The 27,887-nt window shown below is 37.5% G+C and overlaps 1 protein-coding gene across 4 annotated transcripts in view; it reads right to left on the bottom strand.

Annotated features, from left to right (window-relative positions):
* Positions 1–27,887, bottom strand: part of LOC106091595 (uncharacterized) — a 1,079,098-nt gene that overhangs the window by 104,548 nt on the left and 946,663 nt on the right. For all 4 annotated transcript variants that reach the window (XM_059363025.1, XM_059363031.1, XM_059363034.1 and 1 more), the window contains one exon: positions 6,007–6,119. In XM_059363025.1, coding sequence (XP_059219008.1) covers positions 6,007–6,119 — 113 coding nt within the window. The remainder of the gene's footprint in view (positions 1–6,006; positions 6,120–27,887) is intronic.

The raw sequence follows: 27,887 nt of genomic DNA, 5'->3' as shown, positions 1-27,887 counted from the left end.
GTATCATAGCAAAACACGTCTTGCAAAATTTCATTCCAATCGGATAACAATTGCGCCCTCTAGAGGCTCAAGAAGTCAAGACCCAAGATCGGTTTATATGGCAGCTACATCAAATCATGGCCCATTTACAAACCCAACCGATCTACACTAATAAGAAATGTTTGTTCAAAATTTCTAGCGGCTAGCTTTACTCCTTTGAATGTTAGCGTGCTTTCTTCAGACAGACGGACGGACGGACATGGCTACATCGACTCAGAACGTTGAGACGATGAAGAATATATATAGTTTATGGGGTCTTTTCATACGCCTTAGTATACGCCCATCTAATGGTGGAGGGTATAAAAAAAGGTCTTTTTGGCGGCTATATCCAAATACAAATCGATCTGAACCATATTTGAGTTCGATGATGGGAGGCCGAAAACTACTCACTGTTTGAAATTGTAGCGAAAAGATACAGATTTTATGGGCTTCAGACCCTTTCTCGGCAGATCGATCTATATGGCAGCTATATCTCAATAAAGTCCAATCTGAATCATATTTAGATCGTCGGGAGGCTTAAAAAAACTCACTGTTTCAAATTTCGGCGAAATCGGACTATAAATGAAGCTTTTATGGGCTTTAGACCCCTTATTGGCATTTCGGTCTATATGACAGCTATATCTAAATATAGTCCGATGCGAACCATGTTTGGGTCCTATGTTGGGAGGCCTAAAACTACTTACTGTTTAAATTTTCAGAGAAATCTGATTAAAAAATAAAGCTTTTATGGGCTTCAGGCCCTTTATTGTGAGATCGGTCTATATGGCAGCTATATCTATGTATAGTCCGATCTGAACCAAATCTAGGTCGGTTGTCGGGAGTCTTAAAAATATTCGGCGAAATCGGGTAATAAATAAAGCTTTTTTGGATTTCATATGGCAGCAATATGTAAATATAGTCCGATCTGAACTATACTTGGGTCAGATGTCGGGAGGCTTTAAACAACTTACTGTTTAAAATTTCAGCGAAATTGGATAAAAAATAAAGGATTTAGACCCTTTATCTGGAGATCGGTCTATTCGACAGCTATGTCCAAATATAGTCCGAGCTGAACCATTTTTGGATCAGATGTCGGGAGGCTTAAAACTACTCACTGCTTTAAATTTCTGCGAAATCAGATAAAACAAGAAGTAAAATAGAGAGATCGATTTATATGGGAGCTGTATCGGGCTATAGACCGATTCAGACCATAATAAACACGTATGTTGATGGTAATGAGAAATCCGTCGTACAAAATTTCAGGCAAATCGGATAATAATTGCGCACTGTAGAGGCTCAAGAAGTCAAGACCTAAGATCGGTTTATATGGCAGCTATATCAGGTTTTGAACCTATTTGAACTTTATTTGACACAGTTGTTGAAAGTAAGACTAAAATACTTCATGAAAATTGTCAACCAAATCGGATAGGAATTGCGCCCTCTAGAAGCTCAAGAAGTCAAGACCCAAGATTGGTTTATATGACAGCTATATTAGGTTATGGACCGATTTGAACCATACTTCGCACAGTTATTGGATATCATAACAAAACACGTCGTGCAAAATTTCATTCCAATCGGATAAGAATTGCGCACTCTAGAGGCTCAAGAAATCAAGACCCAAGATCGGTTTATATGGCAGCTATATCAGGTTATGGACCGATTTGAACAATACTTAGCTTAGTTGTTGGATATCATAACAAAACACGTCGTGCAAAATTTCATTCCAATCGGATAAGAATTGCGCACTCTAGAGGCTCAAGAAGTCAAGACCCAAGATCGGTTTATATGGCAGCTATATCAAAACATGGACCGATATGGCCAATTTACAATACCAACCGACCTACACTAATAAGAAGTATTTGTGCAAAATTTCAAGCGGCTAGCTTTACTCCTTTGGAAGTTAGCGTGCTTTCGACAGACAGACGGACGGACGGACAGAAGGACGGACGGACAGAAGGACGGACATGGCTAGATCGACAAAAAATGTCGCGACGATCAAGAATATATATACTTTATAGGGTCTCAGACGAATATTTCGAGTAGTTATAAACAGAATGACGAAATTAGTATACCCCCCATCTTATGGTGGAGGGTATAAAAATTAGTATACCCCCCATCTTATGGTGGAGGGTATAAAAATAAAGCATTTATGGGCATTAGACCCTTCATCGGCAGATCAGTCTATATAACAGCTATATCCAAATATGCTCCGATTTGGCCCGTTCAAGAACTTAATCAGCGTGCATCAAAAAGACGTATCTGTGCCAAATTTCAGCTCAATATCTCAATTTTTGAAGGCTGTAGAGTGATTACAACAGACGGACGGACACACGGACATCGTTAAATCGTCGTAGAATTTCAGATAAAAAAAGGATATAAGAAAAGAGTTGCTCTGCTATTACAACGATATAAAGATATGGTCCGGTTCGGACCACAATTAAATTATATGTTGGAGACCTGTGTAAAATGTCAGCCAATTCGTATAAGAATTGCGCCTATTGGGGCTCACGAAGTAAAATAGAGAGAACGATTTATATGGGATCTGTATCGGGCTATAGACCGATTCGGACCATAATAAACACGTTTGTTGATGGTCATGAGAGGATCCATCGTACAAAATTTCAGGCATATCGGATAATAATTGCGACCTCTAGGGGTCAAGAAGTCAAGATCCCAGATCGGTTTATATGGCAGCTATATCAGGTTATGGACCGATTTGAACCTTATTTGACACAGTTGTTGAAAGTAAAAATAAAATACGTCATGCAAAATTTTAGCCAAATCGGATAGGAATTGCGCCCTCTAGAAGCTCAAGAAGTCAAATCCCCAGATCTGTTTATATGACAGCTATGTCAGGTTATGGACTGATTTCTACCATACTTGGCACAGTTGTTGGATATCATAACGAAATACTTCGTGCAAAAATTCATTCAAATCGGATAAGAATTGTGCCCTCTAGAGGCTCAAGAAGTCAAGACCCAAGATCGGTGTATATGGCAGCTATATCAGGTTATGGACCGATTTAAACCATACTTGGCTCAGTTGTTGGGTATCATAACAAAACACGTCGTGCAAAATGTCATTCCAATCGGATAAGAATTGTGCACTCTAGAGGCTCAAGAAGTCAAAACCCCAGATCGGTGTATATGGCAGCTATATCAGGTTATGGACCGATTTGAACCATACTTGGCACTGTGGTTGGATATAATAACAAAACACGTCGTGCAAAATTTCATTTCTATCGGATAAGAATTGCGCACTCTAGAGGCTCAAGAATTCAAGACCCAAGATCGGTTTATATGGCAGCTATTTAAGGTTATGGACCGATTTGAACCATACTTGGCACAGTTGTTGGATATCGTAACAAAACACGTCGTGCAAAATTTCATTCTGATCGGATAAGAATTGCGCACGCTAGAGGCTCAAGAAGTCAAGACCCAAGATCGGTTTACATGGCAGCTATATCAGGTTATGGACCGATTTGAACCATACTTGGCACAGTTGTTGGATATCATATCAAAACACGTCGTGCAAAATTTCATCCCCATCGGATAAGAATTGTGCACTCTAGAGGCTAAAGAAGTCAAGACCCAAGATCGGTTTATATGGCAGCTATATCAAAACATGGACCGATATGGCCCATTTACAATACCAACCGACCTACACTAATAAGAAGTATTTGTGCAAAATTTCAAGCGGCTAGCTTTACTCCTTCGGAAGTTAGCGTGCTTTCGACAGACAGACGGACGGACGGACGGACGGACGGACGGACGGACGGACAGACGGACGGACATGGCTAGATCGACATAAAATTTCACGACGATCAAGAATATATATACTTTATGGGGTCTCAGACGAATATTTCGAGTAGTTACAAACAGAATGACGAAATTAGTATACCCCCCATCTTATGGTGGAGGGTATAAAAATAAAGCATTTATGGGCATTAGACCCTTCATCGGCAGATCAGTCTATATAACAGCTATATTCAAATATGCTCCGATTTGGCCCGTTCAAGAACTTAATCAGCGTGCATCAAAAAGACGTATCTGTGCCAAATTTCAGCTCAATATCTCAATTTTTGAAAGCTGTAGAGTGATTACAACAGACGGACGGACACACGGACATCGTTAAATCGTCGTAGAATTTCAGGACGATCTTTGTAGGGTCGGAAATTGATATTTCGATGTGTTGCAAACGGAATGACTAAATGAATGCACTCCCTGTCTTATGGTGGAGGGTATAAAAATAGGTCGTGAAAAAAATACATAGCTACGCAAAAAGGTTATAAAGTATAAATGCAGCAGATATTGAGAGACTGATCGAATTTTACAGACTTGAATTAACCAAAGATATTACAAGAGGGGACTATCGAGAATTAATTGTGCTTTCGATAATATTTCTTGGTGGAGACCCAGGTAACACATTTAAGATACTACCACCAGGTACCGCGGATTCAATTTCATAGTTTTGTTACAGTTGAGTGAAAATCGGCTGTTTAAGTGAAAATCGTGCTATAAATATATACATATATATATATATATATATATATATATATATATATATATATATATATATACATATATATATATATATATATATATATATATATATATATATATATATATATATATATATATATATATATATATATATATATATATATATATATATATATATATATATATATATATATATATATATATATATATATATATATATATGTATGTATATATTTGGACAGACAGACAGGTGGATTCGAGTGGTGGCCAAAGTGGTGGTTCTACGTGTATTTCGTGTTTAATTAACAATTAATGTCATATTAATGTTTACTTTGTGCTCACATTAAATTAAAACACGTAATATCCTCCAATGAATTCCAAAAATGCACTTCATCCAATTTTGGATGCCTTTGCGACACGTCTTATCGTTAACCGATCGTCATTGAAAAACATTTCAATTAACCGAAGTTTGTGGAATTAAGAAAGTTTTCCATTAGCACAACTTCAGTGGCTAAAGATTTAATAATTAAAAGATCTGGAACTACAAAAATTGTAAGGAATAGTTGCTAGGAAGCTGGTTTTTGATGACTATGGAAATATGGATTTTGCATATACCGAATTTCCGAAAATACAGAAGATGTTGCAATGTTGTACTTGAAAGGCATATTCTTTTCAGAGCTTTTCACAAAATTTAATTTTCTACCATGCCTCGTTATAATCTCAGTGCTACTTTTCTGCGTGATAGCAGTATAAAAATTACAACTGCAAAAGTTACAACTAAAAATCTCAATAGCGTTATCAAACCAAAGATTATCCTTTGTTATCGATCCTCGTATGAAAATGATTAAAATTACAGTTTGTGTGCATGTTTCAACCATATTGATGCGGTCTCCAATACATTTTGTGTGAACAGCTTCGATTTGGACAATAATAAGTAGTGCATGTACAATAATCTACCCATGAATCTCAAATTCCAATCAAGCTGCAAGTTGGAAAAACAAAACGAAGAAAAATAGAAACAAAAACAAAAAAGTCTGCATCCGATTTAAAGTGAATTTGAGTGCCGACAAGGACACACCATCCAATGAACCATTAAAGCTGAGACCAAAACTAATATTTAATACACCCTTGTGGATTTTATTTGACTTACATTTGATGCCTTAGAGTTCATTATGATAACAACAAGGGTTCTTTTCAGAATATACTCCTATGGTGGTTTGTCTTTGGTTTCTGGATGTTAAAGAGTTGACAAACGCTCTTTCTACCACTTTCATTTCAAACTGCTAGCAAAAATGTTGCAATAAAAAACTTTTCTTCAAAATGTATGGTAACTTTAGAAATGAGAATCAAAAAATTTAAAAAAAAAAATGCATAGTCCTTGCGGTATTTCGTTTTTTTCTCATGTATGTATGTGTTTGCGTATGTTGAGTTTTCTATAGTATTGCAGCTTTATAAAAAATGTTTTAATAGACATTGTTCTACTGACCTGCCCGGAATCCGTGTCAAACTTGTACAAACGCATGGCTGGGTTATTCGACCCAACACTCATCTTCCTAGGCGTAACGGAAGGCGACATCATCATCCATGAGACGGGTTTGCCTGCAATACAGAAGAAATAAAATATTGTTAAATTTGCTTGCCAACAATAAAATCTAGTAAAACAAAGCAAAAGTGTGTAACATAACATTTGTCATTCTGTTTGTAACTCAACGAAATATTGAGCTGAGACCCAACAAAGTATATAAAGGGTGATTATTTAAGAGCTATAGGAAAGTTAAAAAAAAAACACATAAAATTTAGAAAGATGCATGAAATCTTTATTTGAATCGATAGCACGGTCCATATAATTTAGTGTTTGAAGATTATTTCATGCAAATGTTGACACGCGAATGCGCCTCAAATGGTCCATCCGCTTAGTCGATTTTGGCATACTCTTTCCAACCTTTCGGCCGGTATTTCACTAATAAATGCGTCTTTCAATGCGTCAATTGAAGTGGGTTTGTGTGTTAAGACATGAGCTTTAACATAGCCCCACAAAAAATAGTCTAAAGGCGTTAAAACGCACGATCTAGGTGGCCAGTTGACCGGTCCCGAACGTGAAATAAAATATTCACCGTACTCGCCTCTCAATAAGTCGCTTGTTACGTGTGCTGTGTGGCATGTGACAACGTCTTGTTGAAGCCATGTGCCATGCAAGTCAAGCTCTTGTATTTTGTTAAAAAAAAAACTGGGTTTTCATCTCGCGGTAGCGCTCACCATTCACAGTTACCTTGCAATGATGCCACCAGCCCATAGACCGCACCAAACTGTGACTTTTTCTTGATGCATTGGTAGCTCTTCCAATGCTTTTGGCTGATCTTCACTTCTAAATCGACAATTCTGCTTATTTAAATACCCATTGAGACAAAAATTAGCTTCGTCGCTGAACACGATGAACTTTTCTAACAGAGCACGCATTTTGATAATGCAAATGCAAATTTTTCCCATGAACATTCCACTAAGGAACTGGGGCAAATTTCTCACATATAAATGAGTGCAGGTCGATTCAAGTTTTAAGCTCAATGATAAGGGGTCTCCTTTTTATAGCCGAGTCCGAACGGCGTGCCGCAGTGCCACATCTCTTTCGAGAGAAGTTTTACATGGAATAGTACCTCAAAAATGTTGCCAGCATTAGAAGGGGAAAGCCACCGCTGAAAATTTTTTTCTGATGTTCTCTTCAGGATTCGAACCCAGGCGTTCAGCGTCATAGGCGGACATGCTAAACTCTGCTCTACGGTGGCCTCCAATTGATAATAAAATTCAATAATTTGCAATCGTTGTTCATTTGTAAGACGATTTATGGTTAAATTGTATGCCAAACTTAAGATGTTTGACAGTGAAACAAAACACGAAACGTGCGTCAGCTCTTTAAGCCAGTGTTGCTAAAGCGATAATAGCTAAGAAATCATCCTTTATATTGTTGATTGTCTTGCTGCTTTTTAAATCAGTTTAGTCATGACCGTTCGTTTGTCTGTCCAAAGCACGCTAATTTTCGAAAGAGCAAAGCTAGTCGCTTGAAATTTTGCACAAACACATCCTATTTTAAATGGGCCAAATCAGTTCATATTTTGTATTCAAACCGATCTCCCGATATTACTTCTTGACCCTCTAGAGGAGTCAATTCTTTTACGATTTGACTTAAATTTCTCACATGGCGTTTTTTTATGACTCAACAACTATACTCAACCAAATTTGTTATTCAAAACAACAAAAATGTTTGGTAAAACAGCAGTTTTAATCTGCTGAAAATTGGAAGCAGACAGTACTGCTGTTTCAGCAAACATAGGGCTGCTGTTTTAGCAAACATTTCATACTGTTTTTATACCCTCCACCATAAGAATGGGGGTATACTAATTTCGTCATTCTGTTTGTAACTACTCGAAATATACGTCTGAGACCCCATAAAGTATATATATTCTTGATCGTCGCGACATTTTATATTAATCTAGCCATGTCCGTCCGTCTGTCTGTCGAAAGCACGCTAACTTCCGAAGGAGTAAAGCTAGCCGCTACATACTTCTTATTAGTGTAGGTCTGTTGGTATTGTAAATGGGCCATATCGGTCCATGTTTTGATAAAGCTGCCATATAAACCGATCTTGGGTCTTGACTTCTTGAGCCTCTAGAGTGCGCTATTCTTATCCGATTAGAATGAAATTTTGCACGACGTGTTTTGCTACGATATCCAACAACTGTGCCAAGTATAGTTCAAATCGGTCTATAACCTGATATAGCTGCCATATAAACCGATCTTGGGTCTTGACTTCTTGAGAATCTAGCGTGCGCAAGTCTTATCCGATCAGAATGAAATTTTGCACGACGTGTTTTGTTATGATATTCAACAACTGTGCCAAGTATGGTTCAAATCGGTCCATAACCTGATATAGCTGCCATATAAACTCATCTTCGGTCTTGACTCCTTGAGCCTCTAGAGTACGCAATTCTTATCCGATTGAAATGAAATTTTTCACGACATGTTTTGTTATGATATCCAACAACTGTGCCAAGTATGGTTGAAATCGGTTCATAACCTGATATAGCTGTCATATAAACCGATCTGTGATCTTGACTTCTTGACCCCTAGAGGTCGCAATTATTATCCGATATGACTGCAATTTTGTACGACGGATCCTCTCATGACCATCAACAAACGTGTTTATTATGGTCTGAATCGGTCTATAGCCCGATACAGATCCCATATAAATCGTTCTCGTTATTTTACTTCGTGAGCCCCAATGGGCGGAATTCTTATACGAATTGGCTGAAATTTTACACAGGTCTCCAACATATAATTTAATTGTGGTCCGAACCGGACCATATCTTGATATCGTTTTAATAGCAAAGCAACTCTATTCTTATATCCTTTTTAGCCTAAGAAGAGATGCCGGGAAAAGAACTCGACAAATGCGATCCATGGTGGAGGGTATATAAGATTCGGCCCGGCCGAACTTAGCACGCTTTTACTTGTTTCAACTAAGAAAATGTGCTGTTTTGAGTACACAATCCTGCCGAAAAATAAGTATCTATGCTACTTTTTATGGTTGCCTGTTATTTGTTTTGATTACTTTAGGCATTATTGAGAAATTTTGTTGGAAGAGATGTTTTTAATTTGCGGAGTATTACTGTAAAGAAGCTACCTGATCCATCCATTGGTATACATTTCGAAATGTGGCTAAACTAGCTCGCATTTTTATACCCACCATTGAAGAAAGGGGGTATATTCATTTTCTCATTCCGTTTGCAACACATCGAAATATCCATTTCCGGTCCTATAAAGTATATATATTCTTGATCAGCGTAAAAATCTAAGACGATCTAGACATGTCTGTCCGTCTGTCTGTTGAAATCACGCTACAGGCTTCAAAAATAGAGATATTGAGCTGAAACTTTGCACAGATTCTTTTTTTGTCCATAAGCAGGTTAAGTTCGAAGATGGGCTATATCGGGCTATATTTTGATATAGCCCCCATATAGACCGATCGGCCGATTTAATGTCTTAAGCCCATAAAAGCCACATTTATTATCCGATTTTGCTGAAATTTGGGACAGTGGGTTGTGTGAGGCCCTTCGACATCCTCCGTGGATTTGGCTCAGATCGGTCCAGATTTGGATAAAGCTGCCATATAGACCGATCCTCCGATTTAGGGTCTTAGGCCCATAAAAGCCACATTTATTATCCGATTTTGCTGAAATTTAGAACAGTAAATTGTGTTAGGCCCTTCGACATCCTCCGTGAATTTGGCTCAGATCGGTCAAGATTTGGATATATCCAACAACTGTGCCAAGTATAGTTCAAATCGGTTCATAACCTGATATAGCGGCCATATAAACCGATCTGGGGTCTTGACTTCTTGAGCCTCTAGAGTGCGCAATTCTTATCCGATTGGAATGAAATTTTGCACGACGTGTTTTGTTACGATATCCAACAACTGTGCCAAATATCGTTCAAATCGGTTCATAACCTGATATAGCTGCCATATAAACCGATCTGGGATCTTGACTTCTTGAGCCTCTAGAGGTCGCAATTATTATCCGATTTGCGTGAAATTTTGTACGACGGATTCTCTCATGACCATCAACATACGTGTTTATTATTGTCTGAATCGGTCCATAGCCCGATACAGCTCCCATATAAATCGATCTCTCTATTTTAGTTTTTGAGCTCACAAAGAGCGCAATTCTTATTCGAATTGGCTGACTTTTACACAGGTCTCCAACATATAATTTAATTGTGGTCCAAACTGGACCATATCTTGATATCGCTCTAATAGCAGAGCAAATCTTTTCTTATATCCTTTTTTGTGCCTAAGAAGAGATGCCGGGAAAAGAACTCGACAAATGCGATCCATGGTGGAGGGTATATAAGATTCGGCCCGGCCGAACTTAGCACGCTTTTACTTGTTTCCTTTTTTTTTGCCTAAGAAGAGATGCCGGAAAATTAACTTAACAAATGCGATCCATAGTGGAGGGTATATAAGATTCGGCCCGGCCGAACTTAGCACGCTTATATTTGTTTTTTCTAACACCCCCTTCAGAATTAAGCAGCAGTCATTTTTCGGCAAACAACAGAGCTTTCAGCAGTGAGCTTGCTACTTTGTTACAGTACTACTGCTGTAATAGCAGAACTACTGCTATAATAGCAGCTAAATTTACATCTAATATTCAGCAGACAGGGTTTGCTATTTTCAGCAAACTTTTTTCTATGAGTGTAGCAGATATTGTTCTAATGGGTCCATTACCTCCTATATGTCCCATATAAACCAAACTCCCGTTTAGATTATTGAGCCTCTTGAAGGCGCAATTATTTTCCGATTTGGCTGACAGTTTAAACCTAATATTTATTATTGATTTATAACATCCATTATAAGTGCGGTCCAAAGCTTGATATAGCTCCGATATGTTGTTAAAATTTCAATGAAACAACTTGTCAAATGCGATCCATGGTGAAGGGTATATAAGAATCAACCTGGCTGAACGCGCTTTTGTTTTTTTTTGTGTGAAAATATTTTTAATTGATTCAAACGAAATCTTTGGAAGAAATCTTTATTTCAGAATCCATTTACTTTTGCTCAATATTACAAACTTTTTCTTTGACTATTGCTTTGAATAGGCCAAACAAGTAAAAAGGCGTTAAGTTCGTCCGGGCCGAACTTTGGATACCCACCACCCCGGGTATATATAATGTAAACCAACTATCATTAAAGTCCGGTGAATATTGCGTACCTTATGTCCCATATCAGTTATGTCGAAATATGTTCCGATTTGGGCCAAATAATAATACTTACAATAGCTATATCTTAAAATAAACCGATCTGAACCATATACGCCACGGATGTCGAAAATCCTAACATATGTCACTGTGCCAAGTTTCAGTGAAATCGGATTATAAATGCGCCTTTTATGGGGCCAAGACTTTAAATCGAGATATCGGTCTACATGACAGCTATATACAAATATGGACCGATTTGGGCCAAGTTGCAGAAAAATGTCGAAGGGCTAACACAACTAACTGTCTCAAATTTCGGCGAAATCGGACAATAAATACGCCTTTTATGGAGCCAAAACCTTAAATCGAGAGATCGGTCTATATGGCTGCTATATTCAAATCTGAACCTATCTTGGCCAAATTGAAGAAGGACGTCAAAGAGCCTAACTAAACTCACTGTTTCAAATTTCAGCGGCATAGAACAATAAATGAGCCTTTTATGGCTCTAAAACTTAAATCCGAGAGATCGGTCTATATCGCAGCTATATCCAAATCTGGACCGACCTGTCTTGGCCTGATCTGGCCTAAAACCTAAAATCGATAAATCGGTCTATATGACAGCTATATCCAACTCTGGACCGATCTGGGCCAAATTGACGAAGGATGTAAGACCCTAAATCGGCGGATCGATCTAGGAGGCTATATCAAGATAGAGTCCGATATAGCCCATCTTCGAACTTAACCTGCTTACGGACAAAAAAAAAAGAATCTGTGCAATGTTTCAGCTCAATATCTCTATTTTTAAAGACTGTAGCGTTATTTCAACAGACAGACGGACGGACATGTCTAGATCGTTTTAGATTTTTACGCTGATCAAGAATATATATACTTTATAGGGTCGGAAAAGGATATTTCGATGTGTTGCAAATGGAATGACAAAATGAATATACCCCCATTCTTCGGTGGAGGGTATGAAAATGAGTTGCAAGCTGCACGAATGTAATCTGCCGGTATTTTGCCTCATTCCCGTTAGATGAATATTTTCAGCACATCCATACATGCATATTTTATACCCACCTAAATTCTTGATCGTCGTAAAAATCTAAGGCGATCTAACCATGTCCGTCCGTATGTCTGTTGAAATCAAGCTGCAGGTTTTAAAAATGATGATAATTAGCTTAAATTTTGCACAGAATCGTTTTTTGTTCAAAGGCAAGTTAAGTTCGAAAATGGGCTATATCGGACTATATATTGATATAGCCCCCGATTTCGATGAAATTTGAGACAGTGAGTTGTGTAAGACCATATAGACCGATCTCTCGATTTAAGGTCTTGGGCCCATTAAAGCCTCATTTATTATCCAATTTCGCTGAAATTTGGGGCAGAGAGTTTTGTTAGGCCTCTCGGCATCTTTATTAAATACGGGCCAGATCGGTCGAGATTTGGATATAGCTACCATACAGACCGATCTCTCGAATTAAGCTCTGGAAGTTGTGTAAGGCTCTTCGATATTCCTGTTCAATTCGGCCCAGATTCGCCCGGACTTTGATATAGTGAATTTAGTTATCGATTTCGTTGAAATTTAGCACAATGTGTTCTGTAAGGCACTTCGACACAGTTTGGTCAAGATTGGCCTGTGTTTCGATATAGCTGCCATATATACCGATCACCCGATTTAAGGTCTAAAGGCCATAAAAGATACAATTTGAACTGAAATGAAACTTGGAACAAAGACTAAGGTTATATTGTAACTTCCAACATCCATGCCAAATATAATCCAGATCGGGGTATAAACAGGTATATCCCCCTTATAAACCGATCCCCGGATTAATTATTTAGCCCCTAGAAGCCCCAATTTTTGCTCCTATTTGGCTGAAATTTGGGACAAAGGCTTGTGTTCTTCCTGTGCCTTCCAACATCCATGCTAGGTATAATCTGAATCGGTCCATAAACAGATAAAGCCACCATAAAAACCGATCCCCGGATTTGACCTCATCAGCCCTTAGAAGCCTAAATTTTCACCTGATTTGACTGACATTTTGCCGAAAACTCTATATTACGACTTATAACATCAGTGCCGAGTTTTATCGGAATTGGTCAATATGGTGATATAAGCCTCCTAAGTACCGATATCCCCATATGAGACAAAAATTACTCATATAAAACTCAATTAATAAGGGTAAATTTTTAGAGGAATCCATGGTGGCGTGTACCAAAGATTTGGTAGGCCGAACTAAGCACGCTTTTACTTGTTTCTTGGTATATGAAAAACATGAGTGTCCTTAATTATATGTCTAGGCAAATATTGGACGAATCTTGGTAACCGAGAGCTCAAGATGTCAAATCGGTAGATGGGTTTATAAGGGACCTATATCAGGCTATAGACCAATTTGAACAGTACTCGGCATGATAGTTGGAAGTCATAACAAAACACTCTGTGCAAAATTTCAGGCAAATCGGATAACAATTACGCCTTTGAGAGATTATATGTTTTATATGGGAAATGGCCCATTTGCAATCCCTAATAACCTACATCAGTGAGAATCGGATCATCTTCATTCGTTCAAGCGCTATAGTGTTTTCGACAGACTGACGGACGTGGCTAGGTCGACTCAAAATGTGGAGACGATCAACTATTGAAATTTTGCACAAATACTTCCTATCAGTGTAAGTCGATCGGGATTGTAAATGGTTCATGTTCTAGAGAGCGCAATTATTATCCGATTTGGCTAAAATTTTGCATGAAGTCTTTTGTTTTGACTTCCAATCAGATATAGCTCTCATATAAAATGATCTCCCGATTATAATTCTTGAGCCTATAGAGGACGCAATTCTTACCCGATTTGACTGAAACGACTTCTCCTATCAACCTTCAACATGCGTGCCAAATATGGTCTGAATCGGTATTTAATCGTATATAGCTAGCATATAAGCCGATCTCCCAATATTACTTCTTGAGCCACTATATAGCGCGCAATTTTTATACGATTTGGCTCAAAAATTTGCACAATGACTTTTACTATGGTCTCCAACATTGAAACTAAGTACAGTCCGAATCGGCCCAAAACTTGATATGGCTCTAATATCATGGCAATTTGTATCCATTATCCTTTGTTTTCTTACAAAGAGATACTGTGCAAAGAACTTGACAAATGCGATCCATGGTGGAGGGTCTATAAGATTCGGTCCGGCGAACTTACCACGTTTTTGCTTGTTTTCATTACAAAATTTGGATTTTAGCACATTAAGGATTGGATAAAAAACAAACGTTATTATTTGAGGTATCCAACAGACAAAATTTTCCAATGCAAACCTATTCAACACTTCAGTGAAAAAAAGTGTACCAACCTTTTTGTAAGTGATGTAAAAAATTTTGCTTTAACATGGGCTTTATAAAATGAAACTGTTAACTGAAACAAAAGTTCATTATATTTTAATTTTAGTTGGTGTGACAAATGTGTAACCTCATTAGAAGTTGAGTTCGTTAACTATTTCATGTGTAAAATTGCCAATTTTTCGCCATGATTTTAAGTCTGTTGTAATGCAAAATGTTTAGAAGTTATTCGTCTTTGTTTCTGCTACCACAGATTGACACAGATTTGTTATAAAAGTCGATAATTTCATGGAATGTGTGCTTTCTAGTTTAATAAAGTGTTAAAATGAATATTCTTCTCGTGTGCTACCATTAACGGCACTCTGTTCAAAAGTTTATATCCGCTTCAACTTTGGCCACATCCTCTATTTTTGTGGATTCTGTTGTCGTAAATGGAAGTTTTTTTTTCTGGCTAACTGACAAACAATGTAAATTTGCCGGCATGCAAAAACGTAGTTTCAGCAGGGGCTACACCATGCCCCAACAATCTTCTTCTCCCCTGCAATGGTCTATGGTGTGCTAGACCAATGATGTGGGCCGTTATTGTTTGGTAGTGGCGCTGGCGCTTGAGATGATGATGGTGATGGTGACGAAGTTCGCAGTATGTGGTAACCAAACCCAAACAAATTGAATTATGGCTTCTAAGTTGGTTTGTCATATTATGGCGCCTATGGAATACGTGACGAATGACCAGAAAAACAAGGGGCTTACGAATTGCTGAGTAATCTCAACAGCCTGCTCAGTAGCTGTAGTAAGGAGGACAAACTATTCTGGATGGCAACAAGAAGGACCAAACACCATGAACATGAAAGGAAAAGGATATTCGTTGTTGAACTCTTAAATGTATTTTAACCTTTACGATGAGACCCGCTTCACTTTGCCACTCAAACGACACACATTCACCATTTATTACAATAACAATGTGTGGCACATTCAGGACAATGATTGCAAATAGCACTTGACTAGACAAATAATGAAATATCCTTGCACGATGTGACCGACCAAGGAAGGAAGAATTGGTCACGGCTCACACAGAGAAGGCTTGTGTCTGAGGCTCATTCTACTATGTGACATGCCTTGAAAAATTGGTCTAGGCTACCTTGTCTACACCCACACGTCCAAGAAAATCACAGTGAAAATAATGGTTAAAGAATCAGACACGATTTGTTTGCTGACACAAGTAAACTGTAAATTATTGAATTTATTGACTCACATTATTTTTAACGACAAGGGTAAGATTTTTGCAGAAATTAACATTACTTTAATTTAATCAGAGTCAATCATCTACATCTAGCTTGTTTAGAAAACATGAGAGCAAACCAAATAAAATTGGGACTTATTTTGAAAGCAACAAATTTAATGTTAGCTCACGTTGAAACAACAAATAAAAACGCAATACGTTAATGCTGACCTAAATGTTGTTACCCACAGCAGGGATATATTTGCTATCCATATTTCGTGAAAAAATATGGTTAGGTAGAGGCCACCGAAGCGCCTATTACGCTGAACGTCTGGGTTCGAATCCTGGTGAGAACATAAAACAAAATTTCAGTGGTGGTTATCCCCTCCTAATGCTGGCGACATTTGTGAGGTAATATACCATGTAAAAACTTGCGAATGTTTCCATGCGCTGATTGAGACAAGTTGTCAAAGAAATGAGAACCTTAAGTGGAATTCCTTCTTACTGCCAGTGCGTACACAGAGCAGATGTTCTATAGTCTCCTCTGCTTCGACGTTCTCACAGCTTATGCAGAAGTCGTTACTTGCAATCTTCAGTTTGTCAATATGTTTTCCGATCAAACAGTGACCTGTCATCAGTGTCAAATAATTTTTTTTGCGACTTTTTGAAATATACACTTTTTTTCGACTTTTTGCGACTTTTCGCTACTTTTTCTGCAAAACTGCAACTTTTATACCATTTGCAGAAAATAATTTTTAATTGAAATTTAACAGTTATTGTTGTTGTTGTAGCAGTTTGTTATGTCCTCTCTTTCGTCTGCTTGGTTCTGCTGAGTGTCTAGATCCAGGATCTCTGCGGCTAAGATGGGGTGCGTCCAGAGGGATCTGAGTCGAGTGGGTTTGGCTGGCCAGTTTGGTCCCTGATCACAATCAGGGCATACATATTGCACGTCTGCATCAATCCTTGCTCTGTAAGAATGGAGGCTGCATCTACCGGAACGTAATTGAGCCACAACTATTCTGGTTTGCCAGAGGGGGTCAATTTCTTCAGGTGCAATTGAAGGCGGTCGCTCTCTAAGGACTATATTCACCCGGTAGCTGCCGCCAGATGAATATTCTCCCATGGCTTTCTGGTTGGAAGAACTTCTTGGGTTCCCTGTGAACGTAGGCAGATTATTTATCAATTTTTCTAAAGTCAAAGAGGTAAAAGTGGAGTTTTTCTTGTTGTTTGGTATTGAATGGATCGGAGATTTTTTTGTCCGATCTTTACTAATTTCCCATCCGATCTTTACTAATTGCTAAATTTCATCAAATTCGGATAAGATTTAAAGATAGGTCCCATATACAGGTCCCATATACATTGTTCATCCGATATGACCTCTTAAGACTGTAGAAAACAATATTTGGTTCGATCTTTACAAGATTGTGTGTATATGTGTGCCAAATTTAATCAAAATCGGACCAGATTTAGATATAGCTGTCATCTAAATTGTTCATCGATATCGATATGGACTCTTAAGACTGTAGAAACCACAATTTTGGTCCCATATTTACAACATTTTTCATGAGCTATTATAATTACGTCCTAATACGAGGAACGCCTTTTATATTTCGGGATTGGACAACCCTTGTGGTGCAATCTGCCAACTGACAGCTCTGTCGTAAAGCTTGACATTTTTGAGGTTATAGACACTCAGAACGTTTTAACATACGAGCACTATTTGTGTAGTTTACACTATTAAAAGATTCATCTCGCCAAAAAAAAAAAAAAAAATGGAATAAAATCGTGAACATTTTCGTGCAATTATTTTTTAAAATTTTCGACGTGGATTAACTCAATAACAGTGCATCGATGAATTTAATTCAATTTTTAATTGGCGATGACGCCCCATCAAGGACCAGGGCTTATTGATGATATGTGGAATTCAACCGAGATCGAAGTTCACTCCAAGACGAATTTCGTGAAGGTCGTCCAAAATCAGTTGTTGTTGCAAAACAATTGATGCTGTGCGCCAACTAATATTGCTAGATCGTCATGTGACCTATCGTGAGATTGAGACAACCTTAAGCATTAGTGGCATCAGCATACATTCAATATTGCATGAACATATGCTCGTCAACAAAATTTTTTCGCGTTGGATACCACACAATTTGTCAATCGCGACAGGTAATGAATCGTAGATTTACACGTATGAGCCCGAAAGTAAACAACAGTCGACTGTATGAAATACAGGACATGTCGCAATCGTACCACTAGAACAACGCATAACAGTCAATTGTGAGTGGTACGCAACCATTTATTTGCTAGTTGTCTTCCAAGAAATCAGGAAAACCAACCGCCGAAGACGGATCACTCCACGACAATACGAGCTCTCACACACTGGCTCAAACAACTACATTTTTGAGCACTCAAAACATCGATTTTATGAGTCATCCGCCGTATAATATATATATAGACTTGGCACCGAATGACGTTTTTTATTCCCGTACGCAAAAAATGAGAGGTCAATGTTTTTAGACACCTTAAAAAGCTGTTCCTGCGTTCAGAATGCATGTTTTGGAGATACCTCAATCAGAGTGGCAAAAGAGCGTCGAAAATTGGTTCAAACGCATGCAAAAGTGTATTGATCTTAATGGGGAATATTTTGAAAAACAATAAAGCGATTTTTGATGATAATATTTGTTTTTGTTCTCTAATCCCGAAATATAAAAAACAACCCTCGTACGCGTGCAAAATTTCATCATAATCGGTCCAGATTTACATGTAGCTCCCATTTAAAACTGAGGTAGCCAGAATTTGGGACGTTTTGTACAAACATCTTGCTGTTCTTTTCAGTATTTCAGTAAGTATTCAAAATTAGTCTGACAAGATTTAGATATATGTTCTATTTATCGAATTGATCTTCGATAATTCTGCTTGTTTTGTTTCACATCTTTAGTTTGGTTTATAATTTAACCATGAATCGTCTTACAAACGAATAACGCTTGCAAATTATTGAATTTTATTATCAAAATGCGTGCTCTGTTAAGAAAGTTCATCGTGGGCTTCTTCCATTGATCGACGAAGCTCATTTTTGGCTCAAAGGGTACGTAAATGAGCAAATTGTCGACTTTGAAGTAAGGATCAGCCAGAAGCATTGCAAGAGCTAGCAATGCATCCAGGAAATCACAGTTTAATGCGGTTTATGAGCTAATGGCATCATTGAACCGTACTTCTTCAAAGATAATGTGAATCGTAACGTAACTGTGAATGGTGAGCGCTATAGTGAGATGATATCCAACTTTTTTTGCCCAAACTACAAGAGCTTGACTTGCATGTGGCATGTGGTTTCAACAAAACGGTCCCTCATGCCACACAGCACTCGTAACAATGGACTTATTGAGAGGCGTGTTCGGTGTAAAGTTTATTTCACGTTCGGTACCGGTGTGTGTTTGTATGGACATGAGCTTCAAGATAGTCCCACAAAAACAAGTCTAAAGGCGTTAAGTCGCATGATCTAGACGGCCAGATCGTGCGATTTAACGCCTTTAGACTATTTTTTGTGTGACTTTGTTGAAGCTCATGTCCATACAGACAAGCCCGCTTCAATTGACGCATTGGAAGACAATATTGAAGCATTTATTCGTGAGATACCGGCAGATATGTTGAAAAAATATGCCAAAAAACGGATGGACATTTTAAGGCGCAGTCACGGTCAACATTTGCATGAAATAATCTTCAAACATTAAATATTATGGATTGCTCTATCTTCTCAAATAAAGATTTTATGAATTTTTCAGAAGTTTATGTATTTTTTTTAAATACTTTCCTATAGCTCTTAAAAAATTACCCTTTATATATATTATGTCTGCTGTTATTTGAAATCATTATGTCTGTTGTTATCTGAACATAAAAGAAAATGGTTGCTTTGGCGAAATGGGCATTTAATTTATTTATAATGTTTTAATTCAACTCAAAACGAATTATGAAGATATAGTAAAACGAATAATTTATACTTGCTATGTAGTAATTCCTTTTGTAACACCTCGAAATATTAATCTGCGACCCCATAAATTATATATGTCCTTAACCGTCTTGACATTATGAGTCGATCAAGCCATATCGGTTCGTCCATCCCTTCGTCCGTCGAAATTACGATAGCGGTCGAACGAATGAAGATATCCGCTTGATATATTGCACAGAGACTTCTTATTGCTGTAGGTCGCTGGGCATTGCAAAGGGGCCATATTGGTTCAGATTTAGATATAGCTACCATATAAACCGATCTCCAGATTTGACTTCTTGTGCACCTGGAAGCAGCAACATGTCCGATTTAGGTGAAATTTCTGTCTCCTAGCTTTATCCCTTGGAAAATTATCGTGCTTTTGACAGACGGACATGGCTTGACCTACTTAAAATGTCATAACATTCGATGAATATTTCGAGGTGTTACAACGGAATGACGAAAGTTGTGTACCCTCATTATATAGTGGAGGGTATAAAAATGTTGAAGTCGAAAACTTCCTAGACCAGAATAGATATTGTATTTTCGGAAAAGCGAATACGAAAGAGCCAATCTGGAATTAATGTTGGTTCTGGTTAATCTGAGACCTTCCACAGCTTTCCATAAAATACCGAATCATACTGTTTCGAAACACTTCCTCATTGCTTGCCGTTTTCCTCAGCCTAGCGCAAACTTGGCGACATAGCTCTGAATATTAAACTCAATATGCTACTTAGCCTACCTGCTTCCCAACTTGTCTGCGTTGTGGACTATGGGTGATTTTAATGTAGGCTTGTACACTTATCTTTCTATTTCTCTAGTAGCATTTTATTGATTCATACGTCTGCAACATCTTAAGATGTCCTTTTAAATAAAGAAAATCACCGTCAATTTAACTCCCCATATCCTACCCAGCATACTCCCACAGGAATAAAAGGCGCTATACCTATACTTACCACTAAAGGATGAGGTATATTCAAATTACTGCTGTCCTATTACAGAAACTTGTTTTTTGTTTCTCTTTCGAGACGAGCTCAATGATCAGAGATTTTCTTTGCAAAGGGAAAAGGAAAGCCAGAGATCGCAAAACATCCAACCGCTATGGGAAGCGTTTCTACCTACCCAACATACTCCCACAGGAATAAAAGGCGCTATACCTATACCTACCACTAAAGGATGAGGTATATTCAAATTACTGCTGTCCTATTACAGAAAACTTGTTTTTTGTTTCTCTATCGAGACGAGCTCAATGATCAGTGATTTTCTTTGCAAAGAGAAAAGGAAAGCCAGAGATCGCAAAACATCCAACCGCTATGGGAAGCGTTTCGTCTTTGTTTAAAAGACTTTTCAACCATATTACGTAAGATGGATTCAAGGGCCTTACGTGGTTAAGGTGGTATTTGTATCATAGACGTGTTTTCGCAATACGATTCATATGCAACATTCCAACGTACGGCCTTTTAACCCATCACATATAATATGGTTGAAAAGTTTCCTAACCAAAGACGAAACGCGTCCCATTGCGGTTGGTGTGTGTTGTAATCTCTGGCTTTCTTTTACCATTTGCAAAGAAAATCTGCGATCAATGAGCTCGTCTCGAAAGAGAATTAAACGAAAATTGTGAAATTTTATGATATTCGCCCTAACAGGCAAAAAAAAACTTGAAATTGAAAAAAAGACTATTTTGTTTCTACAAACTACAAGCTCTCTCGTACCAGACAAAGCATTAGTTTATAGAGTGATCATCTTTAATTTTCTTCTAAGAAGGTTCTGGGTGATGAAGTTAAAATAACAAATTTTATTTTTATCCTGTTCCTCAATTGTTCTGCTAGATACTACTGCTGAGTTGAAATAATTAACTAAAGTATTGTTTTCATATATCTCTTTTACAATTAACTCTTCCCACAAAGGATATTTATCTCAATTTATGTCCTACCTACATCTTATTATACGTTTTGTCAAAGTTTTATGCCACATGTCTTACCAGTTGCTTCACGACCATTTCTACCAGATGCCTTTATAAAACGGAAAACTTTGTCAAATTATGATAAAACTAATGCAATATCTTAGTTTCAACCCAAATAATCAATCATAATGGAACCAAGAACAAGGAAGTATGACATACAAATCAAATCAATTAGGCCAATGAGGAAATCCTTCAGCATAGTATCTGAACGCACATACATACATATGTGCATATGAGTATCTTTGTATAATACACATAAATGCCATTAGTTATTCATTTATTTAGGATCCATCATCTAAAACATGCCTACCCACAAAGGGACAAGGACTGGAACACACAAACTTGTGTACAATAAAAGTTATTCGAAAGCAATGAATGACCCTTTTCTTTTTGACGTTAAAGCACTTCGATACACAAACAAACGCATGTATTTATATCCCACAAATTTACTTTACGTTATTTTAGCATGTGTGTTATTTGTGCTTCACATAACTGCTATGTTGATATTTATTATACCCTCCACCATAGGATGGGGGTATACTAATTTCGTCATTCTGTTTGTAACTACTAGAAATATTCGTCTAAGACCCCATAAAGAATATATATTCTTGATCGTCATGATATTTTAAGTCGAACTAGCCATATCCGTCCGTCCGTCTGTCTGTCGAAAGCACGCTAACTTTCGAAGGAGTAAAACTAGCCGCTTTAAATTTTGAAACACAAATATTTCTTATTAATGTAGGTCAGTTGGGATTGTAAATGGGCTTTATCGGTCCACGTTTTGATATAGCTACCATATAAACCGATCTGGGATCTTGACTTCTTGAGCCGCTAGAGGGCACAATTCTTATCCGATTTGGCTGAAATTTAGCATAAGGTGTTTTATTATGACTTCCAATAACTGTGCTGAGTATGGTTGAAATCTGTCCTTAACCTGATACAGCTTCCATGTAAATCGATCAGAGGTCTTGAATTCTTGAGCCACTAAAGGGCGCAATTATTATCCGATTTTGAAATTTTGTACAACGGCTTCTCTTATGACCTTTAACATACGTGTCGAAAATGGCATAAATCGGCTTAGAGCCTAATGCAGCACCCCTATAAACCGATCTCCCTATTTTAGTTCTTCAGCCCCTAAAGTGCGCAATTCTTACTAGATTTGGCTGACATTTTACACAATGACTTCTACTATGGTCTCCAATATTCAGTTCAATTATGGTCCGAAATGAACCATAACTTGATATTGTTCCAATAACATAGCAATTATTTTTTTCCTTTGTTAGCCTAAAAAGAGATACCGTGGCAAGAGATCGACAAATGCGATCCATGGTGGAGGGTATATAAGATTCGGCCCGGCCGAACTTAGCACGTTTTTACTATATATACGAGCAATTTAATTCTAAATTCAGATATTGTACTTTCTCTTAGATTGTTCATGCTTTTGATTTCAAGGTACTTAAGCTTGGGAAACGCCATGACTATTGCCAAAAGCATGCGCATATAAACACATCTTGTATGCGAATTTTTTGAAGCAATCAAATCGGAAATAATATGAGACTTTTATGGACCCAATAGGTTAAATCAGTTTATTCGCGGCCTCTTGCCCTAACCTAATGTCAAATAGAACCACTTGCAAAATTGCCCACAAGTTGGGACGTTAAGTAGAAAATCTTGTAAACATTTGTAGCACATATCGGACGTAAGATATAATGGGTGATAAATATCTATATAATATATATATATTATATCTACTTTTGAAGTGATTTTGTGTAAAATCAATAGCCTTTGTTTTGGCTGGCTGGCTGTTTGAGAAGATGTTTGCACGCAAAAAAATAATTGGTTTCACATAAAAGAAATTTTCGCGAAGTAAATATTTTTCTGAAAACGTTTTATTTTGTTTACGTTTACGCTTATGTTTGTTTGCGTGAACTCATGCAAGAATTTGTGACAATTATAAAGTTTTTTTTATTTATTTATTTTTACTGACAATATTGGTATATACAATGTTATTCGGGATTTCAAATAGATTTTCTAAACTTATAAATTAATTTATGACATTAATTATTATATATGTACATGTTATACTTTTTCAATATTAAAATAGATTGTGCATACTGAATAGGATGCCATGTTCAATTTAATGTTGTAATATAATTCTTACTCAAATTTGTACAATTATAAGCATATCTAAGTTGGTAATTCAAATTTTTCCAGAGTATATTTGAATTTATTTCGATGTTATTATACACAATTATATTAAAAGCCTTTCATGTTGCTCAAATGATTTTTGTCTTTGAATGTATCTATGGCGAAACTTTAAAAATTGTCATTTTCCGAGTTTACCATCTGCCCATCACTGGTCTATACGCTTAAATACTCACTCTCACTCTCTAGTAGGAGAGACACAAGAGAATTAGTATAGGTCCTGTAAACGAGTAATAGTTTGCGGCTATCGAAATACTTTTGCCGTTAAAGATAAACAAATAATTCAATAATGCAACGTTTTTGGGTTGCGTTCGATAATTTGAAGCGAAACGTTAATTAATAGAAATAAAAGATATTCTTTGTAATAAAAGTATTTTTTTCTCGTAAAAATGTCTCAAACGTTTTATTTATTTATTTTTTTTTTTTTGTGTATGTTAATATTGGAGTATATAGGGTGACGACTATTTGAGTTTGTTTTCTTCCAAATGATTTCCTGTTACACTAATGAATGAACATTTGCCTAATAATTTACTAAAATAACGTTTATTTCATTTAAGTATTGCACAAACCACAAACTCTGTCCCGAACGGCCATCATGTGTTTTCTTTTTTAATTTCCCTATTTACACCCTAAACCACTACTATCGTACAGGGTATTATAACTAAATGAATTTGTTTGTAACATCAAGAAGGAAGAGAGAAAGGCCAATTAATACGTATACCAATCGACTCGGAATCAATTCCTGATTTGATTTAGCTATGTCCGTCTGTCTGTCCATGTTAATTTGAAGAAAGTTGCGACCTGTACTTTATAACAGTTCGCAATTTTCTTCAAATTCAGCACAAGCATTTTCTTGGGCCTGGAGATGAAGCCTATTGAAATTGGAAAAAATCGGTTCAGATTTGGATATAGATCGAACTTCGTTCGATTTGGACTAAAATTGCAAAATTGTCATTCGTAAACCTATTCATTTGCGCGAGCGATTCTTTTATAAGTTTAAACATTATTGGTGAATTTCATAGAAATCGGTTCAGATTTAGGTATAGCTCCCTTTCATTTATCAATTGATTTTCTCAAAAATTTGCACAGCCATTGAGTAACTATGGCTCCTACAATATGTTCGAATTTTGATCAAATTTCTACATACCAAATTTAAACAAATTTTAAACTCGAGGACTTAGCCTGCATATCCAAGAGGTGTGGGTTGTCAATAGCTCAGCTTCGACAGAATTTACCCCGTCTTTATTTGCATTTTTGTTTGTGGGTGGCCCCCAGACACTTGTTCTTTCATTTGAGTACAATATAGTCCTGGTGCGTCAACATGACAGTTTGGTGTTGATTTCAATGGGAGGAGGGATCGTACTCTACTTCGTACTCTACTTCGTTTGTTGCTGTCCCAGTCTATCCTGATAGGCCTTCATATATTTTTTTAATTTCTTATTTTATAGTTATATAATTTAATTTGAGTACAATATATTCTCGGTCGTCCTACATTACAGTTTGGTTTTGTTTTAATTGTGAGGTGAGCGTCGGTCACTCCGACTTTAAGACTCAAAAGAGAATTTATTTATAGTGTGATCTTTTTAATATCCTGTTGGAGAAAATTATACGAGATGCAGATGTGAATAGATATGGCACACTAATCACAAGAGAGTACATGCTACTCGCCTATGCCGACGACATCGATATCATAGGTCGGTCACCGGAAGCAGTAACTGCAGCCTTTGAAAGAATCGAAAGAGAGTCAGTGAAAATGGGTCTCGCAGTAAATGGAGATAAGACGAAATGAATGGTATCCACTTCCAAAAACCCTTTTACAACCGAGCAGAGTAAGAACGTGGAGAAAATTGGGAACCACAACTTTGAGATAGTCAGTAACTTTATCTACCTCGGCACCGCCGTAACCGAAACGAATAACACCAGTTTTGAGATAAAGCGAAGAATAATACTGGCAAACAGATGCTACTTTAGACTAAGTAAGCAGTTTAGAAACAAGGCCATCTCTCGACAGACGAAGACTACACTTTACAAGACACTGATACTACCCGTGTTGTTATATGGTTCTGAAGCATGGGTACTTGTGAAAACAGATGAGGCAGTGCTTGAAGTATTTGAGAGAAAGATTCTTCGTAAAATATGTGGACCAGTTTGCGTTAACGGAGAATATAGGCGACGTATGAACCACGAGCTGTATGAGCTGTATGACGACGATAGCATAGTTACACGCATCAAAATACAACGGCTGCGTTAGCTAGGTCATGTTGTCAGAATGGATGAAGAAGCTCCAGCAAAGAAGTCTTTTGAAGGCAAACACGGTGGTACACGCAAACCGGGAAGACCAAAAGCCCGATGGAATGATCAAGTTGTGGGAGACACCTCGAAACTTGGTGTCAGAGATTTTAGAATGAGCACAGAAGATCGAGGCGCTTGGAACGCTATTCTACGTTCGGCTAGTGGAAGAAATATTCTGTCATACCCAATTAAAGTAAAGTAAGTACTTTATTGTCGCGATCTACATGTTATGCTGAACGGCAGGACGTGACCCAGATACCTGATTCATTATATCAACATTAGATTTGAACTTTACTGTCATATACCTTTAATTCCCATACCTCTGAGACCATGGAATACATTTTTATATCAGCTTTTTATGCTACTTTTAAATACCTTTCATTTGACATCTATATTGTCCCAATCGCTAAATATGTCCTGCTGGGGGGTTTGGGGGATGGGGAGGGCCCTCAAGGAAAAAATTTTTATATCAGATTTGTACTCTACTTTAAAATACCTTTCATTTGATATCCATATTGTTCAAAGCGGTAAAAGTGTCCTGTTGGGAGGTGTTTTTGGGAGTGAGGGTGACATTTTTATCGTTCGTACTCTACTACTTTGGAATGGGTTTGCTCCAAACTTTTAACCAAATTCCTGTTTTTGGGGTACCATAAGGTGTCATTTAAAATATGCTAAAATCGGTGCACCCATCCCCGAGATGTGGTGTTTTTGAAAATGGCGGTTAGGGGGTGGTCCGCCCCCCTTTGGAAATCAAAGAATGCAGTACCCTTATTTCACCTGGTGGTCAAACTCTACCATCTGAACAGATAAACAAACAAAGCGCAACAATTTCGAATCATCTTTGGAAAAATATTGAAAAAATACGTAGTATAAAAAGGTGTTCATTGATCGATTTGTGTCATTCAACAAGTTCAGAGAGACCTGAATAAAGACAAGGCCAAGCCATTTGTGCAAAACTAACAAAACTTCTGGAAGACAACGAGCGCCGCAGAAGAATTAAAACTTTCATTTATTGAAAACTTTGATGAATTGAAAGAATTGTTCGACATAACCAAAGCAAAAGGCGAATGGATTTACAAAGAAGGTGAGATCTTCTACAAACTAGAAGTTGAAAGCTATTGGCTATTCCAACGACAAACATGCTGGTACCAATACTATCCACCCATCCAGCGAAAGACGGCAATGGAAGCGAATGTTTCCACACTTACAAAACCAAAAATACTTGATTGTATCGAAAGTAGCATGGACGGATTCGACAACAGTAGATGGTCCTTGGGAAGATTGCAATGTAACATCAGCGAGAAAAAGGAAACATAACGCAACATGCATGCAGTACGGCTTGTTGCAAGCTCAAAGCTGTCGCCCCACGGAACAGCAACGGTCTGCCACCACCTTTTCGCTGTGGGCATTGAAATCCCAACCCCATATCAGTCAGGAATCCACAGGGCTATATACAAGGAAACTGCTCGGGTGAGGAGCATTTGGTAAGCACGGTTTATTTCCAGGAGTTCAGCATGCACTTTGACGGCAATCACCTTAAGAGCGTTGAATATCAGGCCATGATCCTCAAAAATGAATCGAAAGCAGCCTTCAGAAAGTGTAAAACTCAGACTGAGGACATAGGC

Source organism: Stomoxys calcitrans, chromosome 1 (assembly GCF_963082655.1).
Source record: "Stomoxys calcitrans chromosome 1, idStoCalc2.1, whole genome shotgun sequence".
NCBI classification, from domain to species: domain Eukaryota; kingdom Metazoa; phylum Arthropoda; class Insecta; order Diptera; family Muscidae; genus Stomoxys; species Stomoxys calcitrans.
Note: the sequence above shows the minus strand (reverse complement) of the source record. Positions and strands in the feature narration are given on the sequence as shown.